Raw genomic sequence first — 16,711 nt, forward strand, 5'->3', positions numbered from 1 at the left:
AATAATCAAATGTAATTGATTTTTAGAGCCTTGCGTCATTTGTCACATGTTTTTAACACTGTAGCCTCGTTTTTAGCCTGAGAGCTTCACTCAGGCTCAGCAGTTATGAATAGTGGATGAGGAGGTGATGTGTGTGTATATATATATATATATATATATATATATATATATATATATATATATATATATATATATATATATATATATATATTGCATGTTTAGACTGGACTGATGTGTTTTAATCTTCGTGTCAGTGTAGTATCTGTTCCATTCAAGTTCACAATAGAAAAAGCTTCTTTTTTTTCTTTTTCTTTTTTCCTTTGGGTCACCACTAGAGGTCAGGATTGCAGAAATCCTTTGCTAATCTGTTTATGGAGTCCAATAACCCAGAGTAAATCAGTCATATTTCACCTCAAAATCAATAGATAAAAATAAGAAGTAATATTTTTCTTAAAGAAAATATTTTAAATATATATATATTGTAATTACTATTATTTTCCCAAAAATATTATAATAAAATAATTTAAATAAAAATAAGTATTATTAGAATAAAAAATCGGAATAATGAATATTTAATGAAAGTCATTACCTTAATTATCTTAAAAAAAAACCTGAACGTAACAAATTCAAAAGTAAAACTTTTCATAAAAATATAAATAAAATAAAATAATTACTATAAGAATAAAATAATGAAATGATATGTATATATTATGAAAATTATTATTATCTTAATTCTATTTACACTTTAAAAAAAACTCAAAAGTAAAATATATGGATGCATCATGGTATTGAAGATTTATATGCAACTTTAACTGTCATGAAAGTTGTCAAATGTATCGCAAAATAAATATTATTTTATTTCTTAAATTTCTCTTTTTTAAATGAGATTCTCCTATATGCTTTTACAAAAAACAAAAAATACCACGGTAAAACAATGGTACACATTTTTTTATCTTATTAATTCTACATTATTAAAATGATTGTGTGATTATACTACTGTAAAAGATCGAGTGAAATATCCAGGACACTGTGAAATGAAAAAGAATATTTAATAAAGAAATTGAGGCAAAATGCACAAGCAACAAAAACTGAATAGGCTATACATGAAAAATTACCGTTCAGCTTTGATATAACTGTATAAGTACGGATAATATTTCATAATGCCGAAACAACTCCAGTGTCTTTCAGAGACTTCACAACGGAGATGTACAAAAATACAAGCGCCACAATAGAATCCAAACCTCCCTCAGGCTCAAAATGAGTTACTGTCCTAAACTCGGACTTCCTGTCTGAAACCTGTCAATTTACAGCGCACGTGACAAATGCATCCACAGCGCAGGTAAGCCCTCGTGCGCATCAGAGTGAAACGTGACGTGAGCAGGGAGGTGCATGCGAAGGTGGCCGATTATTGAAGAACCTGGAGAAAGTTCACATGGGCAGACTTGAAAGGTTCGCAGTGCAATTAATCACAAACCAGAAAAAAAGGGATGTTTGTTGGTTGGCAGCCAGAGATTAACACAAACTCCACAGTCTTTCCACTGCAAATCATGGGCAGGGAAACCAAGGTTTGCTCAGAGACACGCTGACAGGCAGACCTTGCGAGTAACCTGTAACATACTTCAAAGAATATCTACTAAATCACTTATTTTAACCTTAGTGCTTCTGTTAAACATCATAGTTTATTTGACAGGCTTTTTTTTAAGTAACAGAAAGTAGCAGTGCAAAGCTGATACTACGTTTCAACAGACACACAAGTGGTTTTTAAAAGAGTGCATGTACAAATTTCGAAGCACAATTATATTTTAAACATAGAAAGTGGCTGAAATCTTGGAGTCTTGGTTTCACTGTCATGCAAAACCCAGAAATAGTCTCAGGAAATGTGTAGTCAGTTCATAAAGTTCTCGTCTCAGTGGTTGAGTTCACTATACATCGCTCTTATACCGGATGGACGAACTGATAGACAAGTCTTTGCGAGACATCTGGCTTGCGGATGATGCCCTTTTTATAGTACTGCCGAATAGAGCGACTGAGTTTGTCATAGTTCATAGCAGGACGGTTCTTCCTCAAACCCCAGAGACGTGCCACGTGAGCCGAATCTTCGATTTTGAAGATCCCTGTGAAGACACGCATCCAAGACACATCGGTAATGGCATAGGTAAGTACTGCAATGTTTTTGGACATGTGCACATTTTAATAATATCAAGAACATTTTCCCATTATACATTTAAAAAAAAAAAAAAGGTTCCAAAAAGTTTAAAAATATATAGTGGAACCATTGGTGTGAACAGTTCTTAAAATAACCATTTTTTATTAGATTAAAGAAAAAAAAATCCACCTTAAAGGAACATTCCACTTTTTTTTTTATATATAGCTTCATTTTCCAACTCCCCTAGAGTTATGCCACATTCCAGACAACCCGTAACCCGTGTTTTTCCAACTTTAAACACGTTAAAGTGCACTAGAAAAGCAGTCAAACTCGTACTAGATCGATGCACTCCCAGTTACAAGTTCTGACATCACACAGCATGTGAAACAACACTGGCAGCCCCTACGAATAATATTGCCTACGGATGCAGTGTTTATGTAAGTGGTATACGTTGAAAAAACTATTTGAGTACAATGTAACGTTAAATAAAATTAATAATCTAGCTACAATTCCTTGTGCTCAGGAAATTTGGCGTGACTTGCCTGAAACGGTACAAAGTCGTTAATCGTGGTTTGAAATCGTGCCAAAAACCTGCCTGGAACGCAGCATTAGACAGTTGAATTTTACCATTTTCTTATCCATTCAGCTGATATCCAGGTCTGGCGAAACTTGACTCTTTTGTAGTTACATCGTGTAACGTCCATCGTCTTAGTATGTAACTACAGAAGAGTTGAGTTTTAAATAGGAGAAATAAAGAAACTCTTTGGTCATTTTTGAGCCAGATGCTAACGGTCTAATCAGATTCAATGATCTATACGAAGCTAAGCTAAAAGTATTAGCACCAGACCTGTAGATCAGCTGAATGGATTAGAAAATGGTAAAACTCAACTGTTTAACTCTAGGGGAGTAGGAAAATTTGGCTATTTTCAAAAACAGTGGAATGTTCCTTTAAAGAACCTTTTGGGCAATGGAAAGGTTCCAGGGATATTAAAGGTTCTTTATGGAACCATCAATGCATATAACAAACCTTTATTTTTAAGAGTGTTAAAAACTTTAGAGAGGTTCTTCAAGGAACCAGAGCCAAAGAACTGTTATTTTTCAGGATGCATCATGGTATTCTTGGAAATACCTTGGAGTAGCATCATTTAAAGCATCATGGAAACAAGTCTATCCCATTTTTGCGGACCCATCAGCATCCATTATTGCCATTACTTTGCAGAAGAGCTGTTGTGTCCTCACCTTTCTCTTTATTCAGCCAGCGGATGCAGCGTCCATAACTGTGAGGTTTGAGCAGAAGTTCTCTGAGGAACTGCCACAGATGGATCGGCTGACCAGAACAAGACGAATCCGCTTCAGACCACAGCTCTTCACCTTCTGTGAGATAACATGCACACATATAGCATTATAGGTACATTTTAGTAATCTGTTTTTGGAAGTAATCGATCTGATCTGATCTGAAAAGGCTAATCATTACATGACAGACAGTGCTTTTCTTTCACTTGTACTGGTCTGTCTGTGGTATGTTTTTAAGGTAATGGCATGGTTTTTTCTGTATATTGGTTATCATCCGTGTAGTTTACTGTGGTGTTTCTGTGACGTACCTCTCATCCTGGTCTCTCCACCTGAACATCTTTCCTTCATCCAGGCAGCTGAATGCACAAAAAAGAGAAATGCAGCATGCAAAAATTCAGTCTACAGAACTTACAGAGTTAAAGATGTCTTATTTAGTACAGTTTCTGAATTTATGGTTTCAAACAGGTTGCAAATTGCCATGTGAATTTGAATAAAAGGAAGTAGATTTAAAATGGAATGGAACAGAATAAAAGAGAAAAATAGCTGCTGACAGTTGTTTTTAATAATAAATAATTTGTTTTTCATTATGAATTACCTGTAAACATAACATTAATAATCTATGTTCATGTTTTTACAGTATTTCTTAACTTAAAAGAATGGCTCTTAAAAAAATAAGATGCATTGTAAATAAAGTATAGGAGAATAAATAGTCAAATTTTTTCACATTTTCATTAAATTTTTTGAAATTTAAGTTTATAATCTTTAACTTTTTAAGTTGAACTTTTCTAACCTAATTTTTTATGATTTCCCTTTAATGAAAACAATATGAAATAGTTTTAGCTTTAGTTAACAATAACAACACTCACTATGCTCTATTTCTTTGAATTGAATTTTAGAACGTTTCCTGCTATTCAAACTCTGATTCAACTTCCTGTGCGGCTAATTCATTTCAAATTCACACTGATTAAATGAAAGAGAGTGGATTCTTACATTCAGAATATTTTTCACAATCCTGAATTCAAACAGTCTAAGTAAGTACTTTTTATCAAGTATTTCACCTGATTTCCATATATCCAGATGTGCGTGTAAAGTCTCGCTGCACTGTGGTGAACGCTGTCGGAAGTCTTCCTCGCTCATGGAGCATAAATCTTTGCCATCCAGCTCTTGGAAGGCCTTTCCCACCTGCGGGAGCCTGTAGAGATGCTCCGTCCACAACAGCCACTTCTGAACGTTCCCACAATTCCACTCCATCGGGTCTGAAAGATCAGATCAGATCAGACCAGCCATCTCTGACAAAGCACACTGTTGGGATTCAGAGCTGTTTGCACGGGTTTTGAAACGTCTTAGTGAAAAAGAGAGCCATTCAGAAGAGCAAACAGTGAGGATGGGTGTTTACGTAAGGTGGAGTGACTTATTTTAATACGTTTAACACGAATTGCATAAACTTGCTCTTAAAAAAAAAATACAGACAACTCGATAAATCAGTTGCAATGTGAGATGCCACTGACAATTTTGAGCTATTTTTTTCGATGCACAGATATTTTTCAAAACTATATCTGCGCGACCTCTTTGAACGTTTGCTTGTTCGTCATCGTTATACGGGAGGGGTTTGAATATCCTTAAGGAAAGTGAGTGTGACAAAGCTCTCAGCACATTAGTGAAACTCCGGAGGATTAGGCAGATCCTGGTCTGTATGCCTTCAGCTGCCTTCAGGGCTGCTGGAGTCAAAGGCCTTTTCTAACAGTTTCATTATGACTGTTTGCTCGGCTCAATCGTAACTCAGAGCTGTCCGTCACTCACATTAAACATGAGTGATGAATGGCGAGACGTTCATTTGAATAAGTGTCATGATTATATCAGCATGTTGTGTTTTACTGCAGCGGCTGTGAGCCAGATGCATCATGGCTGTGTTACGGTATTTCATGTTGAAGTATTTTTCTATTAGGCCATATATTTATATACATATTCTGAAGGCATTTTTAAGAAATATAATGTGAACAAAATCTGAATTTGTTGTTTAATGTTGTTTAAATGCATTGTCTGGCATCAATATATGACTTATCATATCTTTGTTATATATAACTATAGCTCAAAAATATTTTAAATAAAACCCTAGTCTTGATATCGTATTTAGCAACTTTTTTTTATTAATATCTGACCTTTATTGTTTCGCTAACACATGATCGGCATTGATTGGCATGTGCATATAATCATACAATTTTAATGTGAATTCATAGTATATATATTTTTTAAAATGTACATCAGACTCTCTTTATAATTTTTTTGCATGCTTAATTGAACAGCTTTATTGCAACATGCATGGAACCACAGTCTGAATCTAATCTTAATTTAGCCTAAATTCAGTGTTCACACTGTTAACTAAAGCGGGTTACTCTTTCTTGAAAGCCAGGGGATATTTAAGAATAACGTTAAACACATTAAAATACATGAAATTAAAGTTTTTGGAAGCAAGGCCTGTCAAAAATGTTGTGCACATTGTACAATTTTGCACCAAAAATCCTTTTTTTTTTTTTTTGCACCAAAACGACTTAATTTATTTATAAAATACATGATTATTTAAATTATATTAATATTACTTGTGTGTCTATGTATGAACATATATATATATATATATATATATATATATATATATATAAAATAATATAAAATAATATTTAAAACATAATAGTTATTAATTGTAATATTAATAATCCAAGTAAATTATTACTAATAATAAATAAATAAAAAAGAACACATGTATATATATATATATATATATATATATATATATATATATATATATATATATATATTTATTTATTTATTTATTTATTTATTTATTTATTTATTTATTTATATATATATATATATATATATATATATATATATATATATATATATATATATATATTATATTATATTATATTTCTGACGCTTTATGAACCAACAGCAAATGAATATTATCTTACCTGGTGTGATGTTGAGAAGTTTGCAAGCGGTCTCAATGTCCTTCAGAACTTCTCCCACTACCAGGCTTTGCACCTGTTCTAAAGATCGCTCCTCCACCTGTTCCTCCAGAGTAGGAGACAGCGGCGAGGCTCCCAGCCCGGGGCTGTCGATCACCGGACACTGCTCCGGTTCCTGACACGGCTCCAGCCTGGGCCCGACGACCGCGGGTGTGGACGAATCCGACACCCTCACCAGCCAGGCAGCATCCTCGGTGAACAGCATGTCAAAGCAGGACAGATAGACTCCCGGATGTCCTCGGTCCGAGACGTCAAGACGGGGTTTGTGGTCGACCATATCCAAGCCATCTTCTCGCTTAAGAAGGGCCAGCGAGCTCTCGGTGAAGCCTGTGGAGTGCAGTGGCTGGAGAACAGCGCTGTCTGACTGGATTCGGACAGGACTGGCCATTGTCTCCTGCGGGAACGAAAGAAAACTTTATTGAACCATACAACTCAATAAATATTGTCCAGTTTTATGACTATATAGTGTGTAAAAGAGCAGCTGTACACCAGAGCATTCAGCAAACTGCTTGTTCTTGAACGTGTTGGTGATCCATATCCATTAGCTCATCCCATCCAAAGAAAACTCTGAGCCTAAGTGATGCTGTTTCTGTTTTTAAGGCTTCCAGGACGAATGGCAATGAACACAGAAAGTCATTGCAGCATATAGGGAGGACAACTGGATTTGACTGAGTCACTTACTCATGGGTCACTTATGCAGAATAACGGGTGACACGGGAGCAAAGCAGCAGTTTAGACGACTGCTTTCAAGGTGCCTTCCCCGGTCTCCTGTCTCCTGTGTCAGCATGAGTTTTTAATCAAATTGCAAAGAGGAAAACATGCCTCAGATGTAGGATGACAGCAGAGGAGGGGCTGGAGATGATATCGATCTCCAGTGGCCGGGAGGTAAAGATACAAAGGTGGGAAGATTGCATGAAGGAAAGAGCAGATCAGGTTACAAGTTTATGCTTCAGAAGCAATAATAGCCTTCGAGAAACGCCTTTTTAAACTGCCGGTTAAAAAGCAAGAGTTTCCTAAAAAACAGTTAGTCCTCAAACAGTCATGTTTGAAAATATGCCTTAAAGTCAAAAGAGAGGGGATATTGCAAACAAAAGAAAAAAAAACATGCAAAAGAACAAAGACAACAAGCTGTTCGGAAACTATAGGTCACATCAACACATATGGCTGTCAAAATACTGATGGATATCAATATAAACCAGGGTAAAACTTAAAAATAGTTTCTGAAATAAAGATTTAATAAAATAAAATCCAAATAATAGATGAAACAATTTTATGTTATATATACTTTAGTTTTAATAAATATAAAAACAATATTTTAATATATAATGCATAATTATCTATTAATATAACATAAAAATAATGAGAAATTTAAAAATGCAAACTAAATAAATAGCTAAATTAAATTATTAATAAATCATATAATAGTATATAAAGTAACACTGGTGCAAACTATATTTTTACATATTCTGATTAAAATATTAGTGGTTCTTTTCTATGCAAATGTCCTTTCCTAAAAATATAAGTTCCTGGAATAAAGGGGCATCTAAGAAACCGCTCTGAGGAATGCAAAAAAGCTGTAAAATAAATGATGTGACAGAAACAAGGAACATCATAAATCATGAAGGTCTTTTCAGGGCCTCCACATTATATGAAAAACATTGCAGGCAGCCAATGAGATGCTGTCGGCACGAACAAAGCCTGCTTCGGTCAGGCGAGTACAACTGTAATTCATATGCTTAATATTCAAATGTCATAGTTGCAGTTTAAAATCGAATGCTCTTCTGCTTTTGTGTTTTGCAGAAGTTTTGCAGAAATCCCTTTAATGTGGGTCATGCAAGCAACCACATCTCTGGATCATCCTGCATTGACATTTTCCTCTTTGCACTGCTTTGGATTTCATGTTTTATTGATTGCCATAAAAGTAGTTTATATAGATCCTGTGAGGGTATTTGTTGGGCATCCTCCTCTCTTCATAAGTAAATATGCGTACATAATTGTTTGATTTAAAGTTGAGAGCACAGATGGAGAGTAAGACGTGTTTGTCAGTAATCTGTTGTCATTAGAGCGCATGTCTACAGGACATTCACCATCTACCACATGTTCTCAAACAACCTCCGTTTGTTTGGACGCACCATTACCGTCATTCATAAAATGGTGAGATTGCTCCACACCCAGTGATAGCAGAGGAAAAGAGGTATAAAAAGAAAACAATCATTCAGGTTTTAAAGGATGGATTATTATGGCTTAAACCTTTTATTGTGTCTCTCAGTTGACTTTTCCCTCATTTATAAAAAAACTTTCAAAAGTTTTTCACTTGTCTCTTGACCTTTTAAATTCACCTCTATAATAAATGTATAATGTTTAATATCATAAAAAAAAAAAAAATTGTCTTTCAAATAGCCCTCTGCAACCCCCCCCCCATGCTTTTAAAACATTAATTAATAAAAATGCAACTGTTGATTGTTAGTTTGTCTTAGCTCAGGTTCATTCAAAATAATATTAACAGATCTAACTTTTAATAATGCATTAGTAATTAATAAATGTTGAAATTAATCTATTTTTCACTCTACGTTCATGTTAACAAATGAAACAATATTTTAACAATTATTATTATTATTTATTTTTATTAATTTTTATGTTATTATTTTATAAATGTTAACAATTTGTCATTTTTATATTAATTTAAAAAAGAAATGGCTTAATTAACATCATGTTAAATATTGAAAACAAACTAGTTTTTATAAAGTAAATTCATTTATTTAGTTTTATGAAAAATTAGATGAAAGTCTAAAATATTATTTGATCAGATCTTTATTCCAGGACATAAGACAAGGATCATTTCCAAGCGTTTCATTCGTCAACACTTAAAGGAGTAAAAAGTGTCGAAACTGTGCTTCTGCTGCATGCATCACGTAGGATGCAGCGATGGAATGGTCACAGGTCAAACCATTTGTCTCTCGCTCTTTCACATCTCAGTATGCAAACACAAATGGAGGCCTGTGTCTTTGAAGCTGGCCTGGAGTAAACCCTAGAGGAAATGAAGTTATCCTTCCTGGAATCCTTGTTCTCATCTCCAAACGCCTGCTGCTTTCACATCCCCCTCACTCTCCTCTCCAAGGAAAAAGCTGGAACGTGCTTTTGGGGCCGACTTAGTCTCAAGTCTGTAACCTAGTGTCCACTCTTGCTCACAACAGCTTGTGATAAGCCCATTAGACAGGCACATTTAGTCATATTGACTATGGCCATGGGAGAAAAAGCAGCGGCGAGGAGATGCAAACACACTCCCCAGGCGCGGGATTAGACCTGTGACTGATCCTTAAATGAGTTTGGTTAAATACTCAAAAACTCATTTTGGAAGGGTTAAGAGCCGCTCCATTTGTCAGGTCAGCAGCATTCAGTGCGAAATAACCACTGTTTATACATGCTGTATACATGAATGGTGCACTACTTTAAAAAGCCCATAGGAAAGAAAGTAAAAGATAAGAATGTTTTTTTGCATATGACATAATTTTCTTAATGAAATATACTACCAAAATAAGCTTCATTGTCTTCTAGTTCTTCTAATTTTCTAGTTTCTCTAATATGTTTACTCTGTGTTGGAATCTGTCCCATCATAGCAACCAGCACAGCTCAGTTCAATAGCAAAACATTACCTATTAATACTGAGTCTCACTGCTCAATGAGTCTGTTAGGTTGTGTAGCAGTTTGCACATGCCGTGCTCACACCAAACATCTCTTACTGGACAAAATGCTCCGTCGACTGCAGGGTTTCAATAACAGCTGTGCAATACTCAGACTGTTCACATCATAAGGACATAAAAGATTTGGCAATCATTACAAGCAATTAGTGCAGTGGCTCCCCACCATATGACTGAGCTCCAGTGATGTGTCACACAACGACTGGCTGATTCTTAAAAACCATCAACAGAACCAATAAAAACACTCTCCAAGGTCAAAATGCTTGCTATTTGTGCTTATATATATGTATAGAGACCCCAAAAAGTATTACGAGTCTTATATACCACACTTAAAATAGACTGAATATAATTAGATAATGAAATATGGCTTTTCAGACTGAGCATAAACCTGGGAAACCATGCTTATAACCCCATCTTTATGAAAATGAACCTTGGCTTTACTTAAAAAAAAAACAGTGGTTATTGTTCCATGTTAGGCAAAAATGAGCCATGTTTTGCTATACTTACCATAGTTTAAACATGGTATTAAAACCATAGTAAAACTGTGTTATGGTAAGCAATCCTTCAAAAAAAAAAAAAAAAAAACCTGGTACTATACTTTTACTAAAATAAAACCATGGTTTGTTTTCGAAAGGGCAGGCACTTAACATAGTTAACCCTGGGTCATTTAAACCCTTGTCGGTTTTAATGTTGGTTAAACTCATTGTTCACACTGCTCTTTTACCCTGGGTCAAAAACTAATATTTATAAGATGAAGTTTCACACTGTACAATACTAAACTCCGGGTTAACCTTCTTATTTGCGGTATCAATGTCACACTTAGCGGTGGGCATCCTCATACTACTGCTGCCTGCACGATCAAGTTTTCCTTGTATAGACATCTCGGAAGTCCTTTTTGGCTGGGGTTAAACGCGAGGTTTAGAATGACGATGATTTAGGGTTAAGTGCAGTTTGAAAGCCCTAGAACTGGTGTTAGGACAGTTAGCGGGACTTTGTTAACCCGATATTGCAAATAGAGATAACTGCAGGCTGGTGCAGTGGGCGTGGTGAAAGGTAGGGGGCGTGGATACAGGTCTTTCTAGCTGGTTAGGGTTTGGGTTCACCCTTTCGGCATGCCTGTTACTCCAAGCTGCAGCTACCGCTTTCGAAACTACACAACGTTGAACGTTATGGTTAGATGCTTAGCAACCAACAGCCAATCGCGTGGCTCTAACTGGCCTGCTTTGGACAGTTATGGAAACACTGCACATTGTGTCCGTTACACAGTCGTTTCATCATTTGAGGGGAAAAATGTCAAATGATCAGAGATGTATAAAGTACTAGAGACCCATACTTGAGTAAAAGTACAAGTGCTCTATCAAAAAAGTGACTTGAGTAGAAGTAGAAGTGCTCTTTAAGCACCACACTTAAGTAGAAGTACTAAAGTATTCAACATTTTTTGTACTTAAGTATTGCAAGTAGTCTATTTTAAAATTTACTACTCAAGTACTGAAAGTAAAAGTAGAAGTATTGTGTTATGTAGCTATTAAAGAAAATAGTCAAAAGTTTGAACATATTGTTTTTACTATTTCAAATGATTAACCTAAAGGACAATCACAATTCCTTTGACTGTAACTTCTTGTAAACAAAAAAACGGTTACTAGGGTTAGTTAGCCCAATTTGCAAAATGATGTCATTAATAACTTACCCTCATGTTGTTTCAAACCCATAAGACCTCAGAGGGTCATTTAGAATTTTTTGAAGCATCGAAAATACATTTTGGTCCAAAAATAGCAAAAACTATGACTTTATACAGCATTGTCTTCTCTTCCGTGTCTGTTTTAAGACAGTTAAAAACAAAGCAGTTTGTGATATCTGGTTCGCGAACGAATCATTCGATGTAACCGGATCTTTTTGAAACAGTCCACCAAATCGAACTGAATCGTTTTAAACAGTTCGCGTCTCCAATACGCATTAATCCACAGATGAATTAAGATGTTAACTTGTTTAATGTGTCTGACACTCCCTCTGAGTTAAAACAAACCAATATCCCGGAGTAATTCATTGACTCAAACAGTAGACTGACTGAACTGATGTGAAGAGAGAACTGAAGATGAACACCGAGCCGAGCCAGATAATGACTCGTTCTCGAGTCAAGAACCGTTTCTGTCAGACGCGTCCGATTCGTGAACCGAGGAGCTGATGATACTGCGCAAGTGTGATTTAGCGTGAAGCAAACCGACACACAGAGCGTCTGGAACCGAACTGTTTTCTTTTGGTGATTGATTCTGAACTGATTCTGTGTTAATGTTGTGAGCTCATGTGCAGTCAACGCCAATGACACCATTGCATCGAGCGCAAAAGAATCGGTGAACTGTTTTCTTCAACTGGTTTATTGAATCGAACTGTCAGAAAGAACTAACGTTACTGGTCATCCGAAAACCGATGCAACCGGTTCTTGACTCGTGAACGAGTCATTATCTGGCTCGGCTCGGTGTTCATCTCTCTCTTCACAGCAGTTCAGTCAGCACGCGCAGTCTTCTTATCGCTTGATTCGCTCAATGATGTGCCAGCTTCATCAAACCTGCCATCTACAGTTCTGGCAGTGGTTTGTAATGGAATGATTCGTAACATTATTATAATTGTAACGAGTAACGATGCAGCACATAAAAAAAATATCGGAGTAAAAGTATTAAACTCAGCGAAAATATGTACCGAAGTAAAAGTGGAAGTAGGAGAAAAAAATAATACTCTAGAAAAGTACAGATACCGCCTTTTAGTACTTAAGTACAGTAGCGAAGTAGTTCTACTTCGTTACTATACATCTCTGCAAATGATGATGGAAAACTCATCAAAAAGATTTGCGTTTTTTCTTCTCTTCATCGTCCGAAAATTCCATTCAGGAAAAACTTGATAGGTCGATCACTCTGCAATATATGTAGAGAAACCTCTCCTGCTTCGCTCTGTTCAGAAACGGACAACAGTGTAAATGAAAAAAGTTGCATTAACATACAGTTTCATGTTATTTAACAGCATATAAATTTATATGCCTAGCCTGTAGGAGAGTACGTAGACACGAAACTGTACATTTAAATGCTTACAACTAATCCTATTGTAACTATTTGAGCTAAAATTAGCCAGCTAGCAATGCTATCATGTAAACGACATCATAACAGTAGTCTTGATACTGATAACCTTCATAGACATGAATTGCTAACTTGGTTAATAACTTTGGTTGCCTGACTGGAGTTAAATTGGTTAAAGTTGTGTAGTAAAATTCACTTCAAAGATTCACTTTCCATTCACGAAGATAACATGAAAAAAATTGGTCCAAAAAACGTGTCTTCTGGTGTTAAATAAAGACTTTTTAAGATGAAAATGACATTAAATTATCATTATAACCAGTAGATGGCAGCCAGGGATCACTCATTAGCTCAGTTGCCATTTCAACTTCCTTTTTTCACTTCTTGCTTTTGGATTCATCATAAAAGGACTATTGTAACACATTTTTTTAGTACTTTTACTATTTTGAAGTATAACGTATAACAAGTGCAGAAAGTCACAAAGTCGCATGCATTTAAAAAAATAAGACACCAAGACAACAAGCCTAGAAGAGTCAATTATTTAAATACTTAACAAATTAAATAAGTTAATTATTAATGGTATAACAATTAAATAATGATGCAATAAATATTTGTACATATCTTTACATTTAATTAACAAATTACATTTGTTTTAAATTGTTTTCTTTTACTGTAGAAGCTGATAAATACTTTCAGCCAACACATACTTGCTTCTGCAGTTTCGCTACTCTGAATCACTTAATGCACAGGTTTATTTTTGAAATTTTCAGATAGTTTCTTCCGTCGATTGCTAAAGTCATCAATGTCAATCTTAACAATGAATCGCGAAACAATTTAGCGGATTCACTCGCACACTCACATCTGTCATTCCTGAAACACTATAGTATATATAGTATACAGTATGGTCCTCTTAGACAAACATTACTGTAAGCAGGTCGCATGGTGCGTCCATCCAGCCAGTGATACTTTTAAGTGCGTTTTAGGGGGATTCATTAATAGCCAAAATATTATTAAAATAACATATTTCATATGTAAACATGAATTTTAATGTTTCAATAAAGAGCAAACTTATTCACAAATGATCTGTGATTGGTCCACAATAGTAAGTAAATTGCGGTTTTAAAGATCAGAGGTTCACTGATTTTAAATGAAAATGCAAATTTGTTGCATGGCTCTGTGACATTATAAGACAATCATCTATCATAAGACTGTAAAAACTTAGAATTCTGCCGTAATTTCTTGACAAACACAACCCACCCAGCTGTTTGAACAAAAACTGGCATGGCATGGTAATATGCAAAGTGCCATATTCAGTCACTCAACCACTGACAGCCACCTTTGATAAGTATCTCTGATTCATTCTGGAAGCTTTAAGCTCAATTGAAATTGTACAGGGGATTTCTTCATTACTCAACATCATATTTATTCTCCTCTGTTAACGTGTTTGTTCTACTTCCTCGACCTCCGGAGCAGATGTACCTGTGCCAGGTTATCTAATTGTCATCTCATTTGACATCATTTGATACTGTGAACCAAAGTGTGAAACGAAATATGCCATTTTTAAAAGAATAGCTCACTTAAAATTTTTGATTCTGTCATTTGCTTGTGTTATCCCAAACTGTAATTTTGTAGAGTGTATAAACAACTGTTTTCCATATAATGAAACCAAACTGTGATTTTTACCATCAAGCTTCAAAAATGACAAAAATATCATACAAAATAAAAAAAATTAAGTTGACATTTGATGTAAACTAACTCAACACAACTCAATAATCAGTTTAGTCCTATTGTATAGTCACAATGTAACACTTAGCCATAGTGGAAATCAATAGAAACTTTGCATTTGCCTTTGGGAATTGAGCTCTTTTCTTCTTCTGAAGGATTTGGACGTCAGCCAGAGCACAAGTCACTTGCACTTTTCCCTTCAGGGGAAAAAAACAGTCATTTGTTGTTTGCTGGGGGTGTTCTGGAGGCCAGCCAAATTACTCTTGAAAACCTTTACTTTTAATGACATTTGAAAGCTTTACACCTTGTAATTTTCAAGACATGTTCCCTTTATCTTTCTAAATAAGGACACATCGCATGTGAACAACAGGTGAACTGTGTCAGCTTGAGAACAGGTGCATTCAGAACCACCCGAGTTCATATCAACCTCTATCAATGATATGAGCTGGTGATAAGGCTGATTGCTCGGTTGCCTAGAGAACTTAAAATATGCATATTCACAAATGCATTTATGTGTTTTGCTGCACAAAAACGGCATTACCAGACAAATGTTGACACACCCCTAATTCTTTATTATAATCAAATTCCAACTATCCAAATTATAGCTTCTTCCCAACTTCATGAGGTGCCTCCTGGGATAGTTTTTAGCACTATAGTGAAAGACGAATGTGTGCAATGTTGCTTTTCTTCACTATCTGCAATTTTAATTGTTTCACAATTTTACACATTTTAGTTTTGTAAACAATTACATCCACAATTTAGGTGAAGCCAAATCTTATTTAAACATTTACAAAAATGTGTTCTGAGAACGTTGTGTTAAGGTTCCCATTAGGTTATGAAAAGTTATTTCTGTATGTTATGTGAATTTTAATAACAAAGTTCAGGGGGAACGCTGGATTGTTTTTTTTGCAAACATTACGGGAACGTTACTTTTGAATTTTCTCTAAAGCTTCACAGACAAAGTACAACAAAATTATTTCAGATTTTTTTTTTTAGAAAGTTCTGACTTTGAATTAATGTTCTATTGTCATTACTGGAAGAATATTTGTTCATAACATTCAGAGAACTTTGCCAGAATGTACAATATGTCTAAAACTGTTAACTAGTCATATAAACTACAACTACAACTTACATACAGATAAAATACACTAAGCAGTAATATATTGTTTCCCATGAAAGTGAATTGATAGGAGGTATCCAGTCAGACTTACCTGTCCAGGTGAAGACAGTGTTGGAGGTGCGATCAGGAAGGCCTCTGCTTGTTTCCTTTGGTTTCTGCTTATTTCTCTAATTCTAGGCCTACTACAGACTCAACAGGGAACACGACAAGCTGGAATTGTGGAGTGCCACATTACTAACCTCAATGACTAATACTGCTTGTGACAAGTGTGTGTGTGTGTGTGTGTGTGTGTGAGAGAGAGAGAGAGAGTGAGTGCACCTGATGTGGGTGTGCGCAAGACTTCAAGTAAGAGTTGCTGAAGGAAAGCTTGCTTCATTGACTCCCATTGCACCTTTATACACAGGCCTTATTAAACTGTGTAAACATTGTCTCAGTGCTTCATTCCCAGCCTGAAGGCGTTTGACATGCCAGTCTGTTGTTGTGGACAGCTTACCCCCACCCTCACAGAAAGAAAGACACAGTTACTAGAGGAACTGTCTGATTAAATGTCCGACATCCAGTTTTGAATCTTAAATGACAAAAGTTTTGAGAAATATGAGAGGGCAAGCTGGCTTAGTTGTCTTGCAAATTTTTATTCAGTT

The 16,711-nt window shown here is 35.4% G+C and overlaps 1 protein-coding gene across 2 annotated transcripts; it reads right to left on the minus strand.

Annotated features, from left to right (window-relative positions):
* Window positions 1–1,537: 1,537 nt before the first annotated feature.
* LOC113094799 (SAM pointed domain-containing Ets transcription factor-like) lies at window positions 1,538–16,441 on the minus strand. 2 transcript variants are annotated; one of them, XM_026260453.1, is made up of 6 exons: window positions 16,162–16,441; window positions 6,409–6,859; window positions 4,498–4,695; window positions 3,748–3,795; window positions 3,386–3,520; window positions 1,538–2,114 (listed from the first exon to the last, which is right to left on the minus strand). In XM_026260453.1, exons 2-6 carry the CDS (start codon window positions 6,851–6,853, stop codon window positions 1,936–1,938), a joined length of 1,005 nt encoding a protein of 334 aa, XP_026116238.1. In that variant the 5' UTR covers window positions 6,854–6,859; window positions 16,162–16,441; the 3' UTR covers window positions 1,538–1,935. The 2 variants fall into 2 exon arrangements, with proteins under 2 accessions (XP_026116238.1, XP_026116239.1); XM_026260454.1 differs by lacking the exon at window positions 16,162–16,441 and adding an exon at window positions 6,953–7,413.
* Between the last annotated feature and the right edge of the window lie 270 nt (window positions 16,442–16,711).

Source organism: Carassius auratus, unplaced genomic scaffold (genome assembly GCF_003368295.1).
Source record: "Carassius auratus strain Wakin unplaced genomic scaffold, ASM336829v1 scaf_tig00215422, whole genome shotgun sequence".
Classification (NCBI taxonomy): Eukaryota; Metazoa; Chordata; class Actinopteri; order Cypriniformes; family Cyprinidae; genus Carassius; species Carassius auratus.